The following is a 10,314-nucleotide window of genomic DNA, read 5'->3' as shown; positions in this document are numbered from 1 at the left end:
AGACTTTTAAAAAAAACAACATATTCTATTATATTTTTATGCAGAGATATTTTGGGTGAAATTACGCACAGGTTGCCATGGAGATAGTTAAACTCGTTGTAATAGTTGTTCTGCTTCTGACAAACGCGTTCTGTCAAGAGATGGATGCTGACAGCTGGAGAGGAAGCATCGGAGAGGTAAGACTTTACACTTTTTCATTTTATTATTATTATTATTATTATTATTATTTTCCATTCATGAAAAGAATCAGAAAAATCTATGTTAAGGCAGCTGGTGTTTCTCCAAAAGATGTAATGATGGAAAAATCTTTAACCCTCGTGTCGTCCTCCCGGGTCAAATTGACCCCGTCCGTTTTGACTGTTCCTTCTTTCCTCCCTCCCTTCCTTCCTTCTTTCCTTCCTCCTTCCCTCCTTCTCTCTTTCCTCCCTCCTTCCTTCCCTCCCTTCCTTCCTTTCCTCCTTCCTTTCCTTCCTTCCCTCCTTCTCTCTTTCTTTCCTCCGTCCTTCCTTCCCTCCTTCTCTCTTTCTTTCCTCCCTCCTTTCTTCTTTCCTTCCCTCCTTCCTCCCTCCTTTCCTTCCTTGACCCAAGGACAACAGGAGGGTTAAACTAAAAAAACAACTGACGATCTTTAAGGCTATCAGCTCTAAAATTAGATTATTTGCAAATAATATAAATATAATATAATATAATATAATATAATATAATATAATATAATATAATATAATATAATATAAAATACATTTGTGTTTAAGATAATCACGCTGTACTTCTTTCTCTTTCTCATAAGAACAAATGGCCAGACTCTGAAATCATTCAGGATGTGTTATTAAGAATGACCAGAAAACCAGGACCACGCAGATATCTGGTGCTCAAGGGGAAGAAACTCTCTGGTGGAGGTTAAATATAATAAATATATACAGTCAAGCCCGAAATTATTCATACCCCTTTTGGACATGCCACTTTTTGTTCAAATGTAAATTAAAGCTGACTGAAATATTTTTTTTTACCACAATGATGCCTTTTGTACATCGTCTTTTTATCTTCTTGGAGACGCCTGTGTCACTTCCGGTCAAAAACCAACTTGCTGGTTGAATAAAAGTAACTTTAAGTCAAAATTTGCCAGGGGTATGAATCATTTCGGGCTTGACTGTACATTATAATAAACATTTCAAATAAATAAATATATATAAAAGCACTCATGAGAGATCGATCACTCAATTTTATGTCTTTCCTCCCAAACAGCAAAGACGCAGACGGCACGAAAACGTAAGTTTTATTATTTTCTTTTTGCAAGATTTCAGAATTAACCCTTAAACAGGCAGCGTGCACCAGGAGACTCTTTAAGGAGCATGATTGGTTAAGGTGGTTGTTTAATTGTATATGAGCCTTTAATTGGTAGAATTGAAGCTTGTTGTAGGTTTATACTTTGATAGAAATGATAAAAATCAGTTTAGAAACTAGTATGTGTGATATTAATGAGCAGAATGTTTCACTTTACTATGTTAAATAACACATTTAAGTGTTTTTACCATTATGAGCATGTTATACCTTAATAAGGGCAAAGCATCCTGGTGGAGATACAACTCATAAAATCCAAAATATATTAAAAATATGAAGGAAATGTTTTACTTTAGGTGCAAATGACATAACTAGTGACATCACATTAGGATTTTTTACATCTAATTTTTTCACTCCTGCCTGTTTAAGGGTTAAATGTAAATTCCTTCATTTTATATTTCTGTACTTTTAAATTAACCAATGTCTCTTTTTAACTAAAGTTTCATCTCCAGGTCATAAATTTCAAACCTTTGTGGGTCTGATGGGTAAAAGAAGCTTTGATGATGAAGGTAAGACCCTTCCAACAGTACGGTTGCAAAATTCCGGGAATTTTCAAACTTGGAAACTTTCCATGGGAATTAACGGGAATAAACTGGGAATGTATTAAACTGAAGGTATGTTCTTATTAGGGAACTTAAATATAGTTGTGTAAAATAATATTTTAGCATAATCCTGACTAAACCAACCAGATATCATGCAGTACAGTTGAATATCTATGTGTAGCTTCACTCACACATTGTTGTATTTCTTCAGAGTTGTGTGTGAAACCATTAAGAATAATAACATTTAGTTGTTTTTTAATATTAAATTATAAATAATTGTATAATTTAATATAACTTCAACAGCTCAGGGACATCAAGCGACATTGTTTGTGCACCTTTTTTCATTGTTCATTGTTCTTTTTTTATCCAATTAATCAATCAAATGATACCTTTCCACTAAATTACCCTCAGTTGCCATAAATTCCCATGGAGGGTTTCCAATATGGAATATTTCCAAAATTCCCCAGCTTAACTTCCCATGGAAATTTACCGGAAACTTCCCGGAAATTTTCCACCCCTTTGCAACCCTATCCAACAGTGACATTAAAAGGGACATTTCAGTATAAATGTGTAACAGCTGATTTCATCCCTGCAGGAGCGCTGTGAGCAGAAGACTGATCATCTACTTTTATTTTTTATTTTTAATTTGCTTCATTTCTTCAGACTGACTGCTAAAGGTTTTATTCTGTTTGTCTGTCTCTGTTTCATTAAACTTGTGGCACCGTTAACTATGCTGAGATCATGTGGTCGAATAGCGCCATCTAGTGGTGAAACTATATATCACATGCTTCAAATGTTTGTAATTAATCACTAAAACAGATTTAACCCTCCTCCCGGGTCAAATGGACTGTTCCTTCTTTCCTCTTTCTTAATTTTTCCTTCGTTCTTCCCCTCCTTCCCTCTTTCTTTGCTCCCTCCCTCCTTACTCGTTTCCTTCCTTCCTTCCTACCTCCCTCCTTACTCCTTTCCTTCCTTCCTCCTTCCTCCTTGCCTCCCTCCCTCCTTTCCGTCCTTCCTTCCTTCTTACTCGTTTCCTTCCTCCATCCTTCCTCTTTTCCTTCCTTCCTCCTTACTCGTTTCCTTCCTCCCTCCCTCCTTACTCCTTTCTTTCCTTCCTTCCCTCTTTCTTTGCTCCCTCCCTCCTTCCCTTCCTTCCTCATTTCCTCCCTCCCTCCCTCCTTACTCCTTCCTTCCTTTCCTCCTTGCCTCCCTCCCCTCCTCCCTCATTACTCCTTTCCTCCCTTCCTTCTTACCTCCCTCCTTACTCATTTCCTTCCCTCCTCCCTCCTTATTCCCTTCCTACCGCCTTTCCTTTCTCCTCCCTCCTTACTCCTTTCTTTCCTTCCTTCCTCCCTTCCTCCTGTCCTTCCTTGTGACCTGAGGAGAACAGGAGGGTTAACAGAGCTATTGTGATTATATTACACATGTTAAACATTACATCACCACCTCACAATGACTGTCAATAACCCATAATAATAATTATAATAATATTAATTATAATTATAATATTAATAAACCCAGCTCACTCCTCAGTATCATCACAGGTTTATTAAGTTGACTTTGTACAATACAAATGAAAAATAAAATTAAAATACAGAGATGGAGTACATAGCCAAAGCAAATGCGGTGTTGACTCTTCTTCTTTCTCACTGATCGCAGTAAAGAAACGTTGTAGTTGGGTTTCGGTTGGAGGTTTTTTGAGAGGGGGGGGGGGGGGGGGGGGGGGCCTGGGGGGCTGAGTTGTTTGCTTAGCGTCCAGGATCACTGTTATATATATGAAAGTTTTTTTTTTTTTGGACGCTGCTTTTGAGTCTCTTGAGGATATTTTTTTTTTTCTAAACATACAAAAGAAGTGATTTACTTCAGCTGGCTCGGTCGGTATATATAAAAATAAACTAAGTGAAATATAACACTTATGACGTTATTATAAATGGTGGTCCAAGGCTAGTGGAGAGAGCTAAATACAGAGGAAAACAGGAAGCGTTACGTTTCAGAAAGAAGCTTTTTTAGCCATTATTATTATTATTATTTTATTTTTTTTTTAAATCTATAAAAAGGCCCAAGGTGCATTTTTATTTTTTATTTGATGTTTCTTATCTTCAGGTTGTTTTTCCTCCTCTTCTCTTGACACCGTTTTTTTCTTTTTTTTCTTTTCTTTTTTTTTTAGGCTTGTTGCACTGATAAAGGAGGCGAGGTTAAAAAGGTTACCGAGTACACTCAAAAAAAAAAAAAAAAAAAAAAAAAAAAAAAGAGAGAACCCCCCCCCCCCCCCCCCCCCGAAAAAACAGAAAGGATTAGTTAATGCCTCGTCCTCTTCTTCTTCTTCTTGCTTCAATAATATGATGGAAGATCATCAGGTGTTGGGGGTGGGGGTGGGGGGGTGTCGGGGGTTGGGGTTGGGGGGGGGGGGGGGGATTAATGTTCATATTCATGTTCATACACACTTTACTGTCATCTTTCTTTCCTGTAAACACGATTCACCAGAACTTGATTGTACAACAGTCGGACACGTCAGTCTTTCTAAAAAAGCAACCTTTGGGGGGGGGGGGGGGGCAGCAGGGTGGGGGGTGGGGGAGAAGCAGCAGGGGTGGGGGTGGGTGGCGGGGTCAGGGGGGTGGGGAGTGGGGACAGTATTCAGTAATAACAACAACAATAACAATAATAATAATAATAATAACATCAATAATAATAATAATTATAATAATTAAAATAAAAAGGGGTTTTGGCCTTTTTCTAAATGGGGGGGGGGGGGGGGGGGGGGGGGCGGGGGGGGGTTATTTAGTTATTTCTTCTCCTGTCGTTTAAGGTAAAACACATTCTTTGATGATGATGATGATGAGTCCCGAAGCAGCGAGGAGGGGGTGGGCTCTGTGGTGTGCGGTGGCGGTGGCGGTTCTGACTGTACATGCAGACCTAACTCCACCCCCTCCCCCCCCCCCTCCACCACCTCCCACCTCCACCCTCCACCCCCCCCCCCTCATATACCCACACATATATACCCCCCCCCCCCAGTACTCCCCTCTAGTGGCTGGGAGCAGGAACACGGCTGTGCTGGCAGACAGAGCAGTAGGAGGAGGAGGAGGAGGGAGAGAGAGGATGGAGGGAAGGGGAGGAGAGGATGGAGGGAAGGGGGGAGGGGGGATTGGAGGGGGGGGCGGGGGGGGGGGTTGGGGGTGTCCAGTGCCACACGCTGGTGTCCTGACCGGCAACGTTGGCAAAGAAAATGAACTTGAGTTGGGGTGGTCCTGCCGACTGTCTTTTAAAAGATCTTTCCTTTCTTTTTGTTTTTCTCCAGAGTTCTGCAGAGAGAAAGAAACACGGACACAGTCACACATTTTATTCCATCCTTTCCTTCCTTCCTTTACTCCTTCTGTCCTTTCCTGCCTTCCTTCCTCCTTTTATTCCTTCTGTCCTTTCTCCCTTTCCTTCCTTCCTTTATTCCTTCTGTGCTTTCCTGCCTTCCTTCCTCCTTTTATTCCTTCTGTCCTTTCTCCCTTTCCTTCCTTCCTTTATTCCATCTGTCCTTTCTCCCTTGCCTTCCTTCCTTTATTCCATCTGTCCTTTCTCCCCTTTTCCTTTCCTTCCTTCCTTTATTCCATCTGTCCTTTCTCCCCTTTTCTTTTCCTTCCTTCCTTTATTCCTTCTGTCCTTTCCTGCCTTCCTTTATTCCATCTGTCCTTTCCTTCCTTCCTTTATTCCGTCTGTCCTTTCTCCTCTTTTCCTTTTCCTTCCTTCCTTTATTCCTTCTGTCCTTTCCTGCCTTCCTTCCTTTATTCCATCTGTCCTTTCCTTCCTTCCTTTATTCCATCTGTCCTTTCTCCCCTTTTCCCTTACTTCCTTCCTTCCTTCCTTTATTCCATCTGTCCTTTCTCCCCTTTTCCCTTCCTTCCTTTCTTTATTCCATCTGTCCTTTCTCCCCTTTTCCCTTACTTCCTTCCTTCCTTTCTTTATTCCATCTGTCCTTTCTCCCTTTACCTTCCTTCCTTCCTTCCTCTCTTTATTCCATCTGTCCTTTCTCCCCTTTTCCTTTCCTTCCTTCCTTTATTCCATCTGTCCTTTCTCCCCTTTTCCCTTCCTTCCTTCCTTCCTTCCTTTATTCCATCTGTCCTTTCTCCCCTTTTCCTTTCCTTCCTTCCTTCCTTCCTTTCTTTATTCCTTCTGTCCTTTCTCCCCTTTTCCTTTTCCTTCCTTCCTTTATTCCTTCTGTCCTTTCCTGCCTTCCTTCCTTTATTCCATCTGTCCTTTCTCCCCTTTTCTTTTCCTTCCTTCCTTCCTTTATTCCTTCTGTCCTTACCTGCCTTCCTTCCTTTATTCCATCTGTCCTTTCTCCCCTTTTCCTTTCCTTCCTTCCTTCCTTCCTTTATTCCATCTGTCCTTTCTCCCCTTTTCCTTTCCTTCCTTCCTTCCTTCCTTTACTCCATCTGTCCTTTCTCCCATTTTCTTTTCCTTCCTTCCTTCCTTTATTCCTTCTGTCCTTTCTCCCCTTTTCCTTTCCTTCCTTCCTTCCTTCCTTTATTCCATCTGTCCTTTCTCCCCTTTTCCTTTCCTTCCTTCCTTCCTTCCTTTACTCCATCTGTCCTTTCTCCCATTTTCTTTTCCTTCCTTCCTTCCTTTATTCCGTCTGTCCTTTCTCCTTATTCCTTTCCTTCCTTCCTTACAGTGACAATAAAGACTTTCTATATTCTTTTCTTTCCACATAAGGGCCGGATTGAGCTGTATGTGGCTGACACCTCTGATATATAGTATAGTATTAATTCATAATAGTATGGATCATCAATCATTGTTATAATAGTGTTGAATCAGCATCTCTCTGACAGTCTTAAATAAAACTCAACATTAAAATCATCTCAAAGGTTGTGTTGTGTGTGTTGCAGTGATTTTGGATTTAATTACTTATATATCTCTTACTGATTACTAATCAAGATTTAAAAGATTGTGTTCAATATAGAATTATAGGACGTAAAGTGACAGAAAGTCCAAACTTCTGACTGTATGTAGAAACCAATAGTGCCTGAATGTGTGTATATTTTAAAAGGCTACACACACAAACACAGACACACACTCAGGTTTGTTAAAAACAGCTGAACCATTAAAAGAGGGTTAGGGTTTGGGGGTTAGGGTTTGGAGGTTAGGGGGGTATAGGGATAGGGTTAGGGGGAGTCGGGGGTTAGGGGTTAGGGTTAGGGGGTTACGGGGTTAGGGTTACGAGGTTAGGGTTAGGGGGAGTCGGGGGTTAGGGGGTTAGGAGGCTACAGGGTTAGGGTTAGGGGGTTAGGGGTTAGGGTTAGGGGGTTAGGGTTAGTGGGAGTCGGGGGTACCTGGAGGGTTAGGGTTAGGGGGTTAAGGGTAGGGGGAGTCGGGGGTACCTGGAGGCCTCCAGTTTCTGCTGCTCCAGGCGCTGCTGGGCCTCCCAGTTTGCTCTCTCATCCTCAAACAGGCGTCTCTTGTCCTCCAGCTCCTTGTGCTGAGCCTCCAGGTTCTTCTTCATCTGCTCGTGACGCCGCTGAAGCTACAGAGACACCAGACACAGGAGGACATTAGTACCTGAAGCTACAGAGACACCAGACACAGGAGGACATTAGTACCTGAAGCTACAGAGACACCAGACACAGGAGGACATTAGTACCTGAAGCTACAGAGACACCAGACACAGGAGGACATTAGTACCTGAAGCTACAGAGACACCAGACACAGGAGGACATTAGTACCTGAAGCTACAGAGACACCAAATTGACCCGTCTGTTTTGTTCCTTCCTTCCTTCCTTCCTTCCATCTGTGCTTCCTCTCTCCTTCTTTCTTTCTTTCCTTCTTCTCCCTTTCTTCCTTCCTTCCTTCCATCTGTGCTTCCTCTCTCCTTCTTTCTTTCTTTCCTTCTTCTCCCTTTCTTCCTACCTTCTTTCCTTCCTTACTTCTTTCCTCCGTCCTTCTTTACTCCCTCCCTCCCTCCCTTCTACCTTCCTTCCTTCCTTACTTCTTTCCTCCGTCCTTCTTTACTCCCTTCCTCCCTCCCTTCCTTGACTCGAACACAACAGGAGGGTTAAAGCATCTTCACTTTTTATTTCCTGATTGAAAATATGCTTTGTAATGCTTTGTAAAACACTCTCTCTCTCTCTCACATTCTCTCTCTCTCTCACACACACACACACTCTCACACACACACACACACACACACGTAGTCACACACACACACACACACACACACACACGTAGTCACACACACACACACAGACACACTAATGGCCTTTATCTAAATAAATGATTTCAGAGACATTAAACACACTCGTCCAAAAAGCGAGAATTGACAAACAAAACATTCATCTTCACACTTGCTCTGTAAACTCTGCTGAAACATGTCTGCACAAGAGGAAGGAATGAGCTGAGGCAGAGACCCGTAACACTCTGTAATCCATCTGTGTGTGTGTGTGTGTTGTTTTTTTTGTTTTTTTTACCTCTGCTTCAGAGTCTTTGAGCTTCTGCACTTTCTCCTTGACTTTCATCTCAAACACCTGCTCCATCTCCATCTCCATCTTCTTCATTTTAGTCACATGCTCTCGCCTCTCCTCCTCCATCTGGGCCAGGGGACTCCTGCAACGGGGGGGGGGGGGGGGGGCACGAGAGAGGAACACACACACACACACACACAGAAAGAAACACACACACACACACACACACACAAAGAAAGAAACACACACAAACAGGGGTTTTAGAAGAGCACTATGTGGCATCACCAGCAGTGGGTCTACTCATCAGTATGCTCATTATTAGTGTTGTCACGGTAACAGCATCAAATTAAAAATAACTTAATTTATTTAACTTAATTTAGTTTAACAAGTAAAAAAAAACTAGTTTCACCCAGTCTGAAATCTGCTCTTGAATGAAAGCATGCATGTTGAAATACTTTACAGGAAAAGATAAAGATGATAAAAAAAAGGAGAAGAGGAAGAGGAGGAGGAAGAAGAGGAAGAGGAAGTGGAGGAGTGGAATAGAGAGAGATAGATTCTGGCTTTTAAAGAGAGGAGGAAGTCAGGTCAAACGCCGGTAACCATGCCAACTGGTTGACTAAAGAGGGTGAAAGTCAAATATTAATTTATTGTTCTCTTTTAGTGTTGTCAGAAAAGAAAAAAGTTGTAGTTACAGAAGTTTTGAATTGTATCGTGACAACATTAAACCCCCTCTTTACCCCCCCACACCCCCCCCTCCCCCCCAACCCAACCACAGGAATACAACATGTCGGGATACAGGAGGAGGAAAACAGAGCGAGAGGTTCAAAGTTTTAGAAATGACGGGATCCAACAAGGCTGTGACAGGAACAGGAAACCCACACCAACCATTTCAAACCTCACCGGGGGGGGGAAGACCCAAAAACGCTCAAAATGCAAAGAACCTGTGAACACTGAGCGGTTAGCGCAGGCGGTTAAATGTTAGTGAAGCTCATCGGGGTTGTTTCTGTGGCAGTGGTTAGTGGGCAGAGACCTGTCCTGAAATATGTGGAGATGAGTGCTTTGACTCAGGGAGGAACAAGATGAAACTATACAATCTAAAAGCTGCAATATGATGATTTAAAATGACAAAAACAGCAATTTTAGGCTCATGTTTGTCTGAGACATCATTTTTAGCATAATGCTACGTCTCCTGATACTGAAGTCTTATGAGGTTTTAGGCTTTGGTTGTAATCCTTTAAATGCTTTTAGGGTAAATACAGTAATTTATGACTAATGAAATGAGACAAGCAGCCAGGGGAAGGACTCAAAAACATCTCTAGAGAATATAAGATAATAAATATTAACACTGAAGTTAAACCTGTGCTGACTCTGGGATGTAAGGTGGTTCTTATTTTAGCTCAAATCAAGTTCAAATGTAATTCAGTGGCTCAAAAATGCAAATAGAAAGGATAGTTTTAAAGATGGACTTAATAGTTTTATACTTATTATTAGAGATCAGAGTTAACCCTTTATTGGGCAAATAATTATATTTGGTAACTTCTGTAAATATCCCAAAATATCCTTCCTTCCTTCCTTCCTTCTCTCCTCCCTCCCTCCTTCTCTCTTTCTTTCCTCCCCCCTACCTTCCTTCCTTCCTTCCTTCCTTCCTTCTTTCCTCCGTCCTTCCTTCCTTTCCTTCCTCCCTCCTTCCTTCCTTCCATCCATCCTTCCTTCCTTCCTTCCTTTCCTTACTTCCATCTGTTCTTCCTCCCTCCCTCCTTCTCTCCTCCCTCCCTTCTTTCCTCCCTCCATCCCTCCCTTCTTTCCTTCCTCCATCCCCCTTTCTTCTTCCTTCCTTCCTTCTTTCTTCCCTTCCTCCCTCCCTCCTTCCCTCTTTCTTTCCTCCCCCCTACCTACCTTCCTTCTTTCCTCCGTCCTTCCTTCCTTTCCTTCCTTCCTTCAATCCTTCCTTCCATCCATCCTTCCTTCCTTCCTTACTTCCATCTGTTCTT

The 10,314-nt window shown here is 42.0% G+C and overlaps 2 protein-coding genes across 3 annotated transcripts in view; one reads left to right on the top strand and one right to left on the bottom strand.

Moving 5' to 3' along the window:
• The first annotated feature begins 77 nt into the window (after positions 1-77).
• Positions 78-2,486, top strand: LOC128366154 (protachykinin). Its single transcript, XM_053326834.1, has 5 exons — positions 78-176; positions 788-890; positions 1,243-1,266; positions 1,791-1,847; positions 2,476-2,486. The coding sequence occupies exons 1-5, from the start codon at positions 78-80 to the stop codon at positions 2,484-2,486; spliced, it is 294 nt and encodes a 97-aa protein (XP_053182809.1).
• Positions 2,487-5,042: 2,556 nt separating this feature from the next.
• Positions 5,043-10,314, bottom strand: part of septin7b (septin 7b) — a 33,063-nt gene continuing 27,791 nt past the window's right edge. For both annotated transcript variants that reach the window (XM_053327406.1, XM_053327408.1), the window contains exons 11-13: positions 8,330-8,465; positions 7,247-7,389; positions 5,043-5,179 (exon numbers count right to left, since the gene is read on the bottom strand). In XM_053327406.1, the coding sequence (XP_053183381.1) occupies positions 5,140-5,179; positions 7,247-7,389; positions 8,330-8,465 (319 nt within the window). In that variant the 3' untranslated portion in view covers positions 5,043-5,139. The remainder of the gene's footprint in view (positions 5,180-7,246; positions 7,390-8,329; positions 8,466-10,314) is intronic.

Source organism: Scomber japonicus, chromosome 10, assembly GCF_027409825.1.
Source record: "Scomber japonicus isolate fScoJap1 chromosome 10, fScoJap1.pri, whole genome shotgun sequence".
Lineage (NCBI taxonomy): Eukaryota > Metazoa > Chordata > Actinopteri > Scombriformes > Scombridae > Scomber > Scomber japonicus.
Note: the sequence above shows the minus strand (reverse complement) of the source record. Positions and strands in the feature narration are given on the sequence as shown.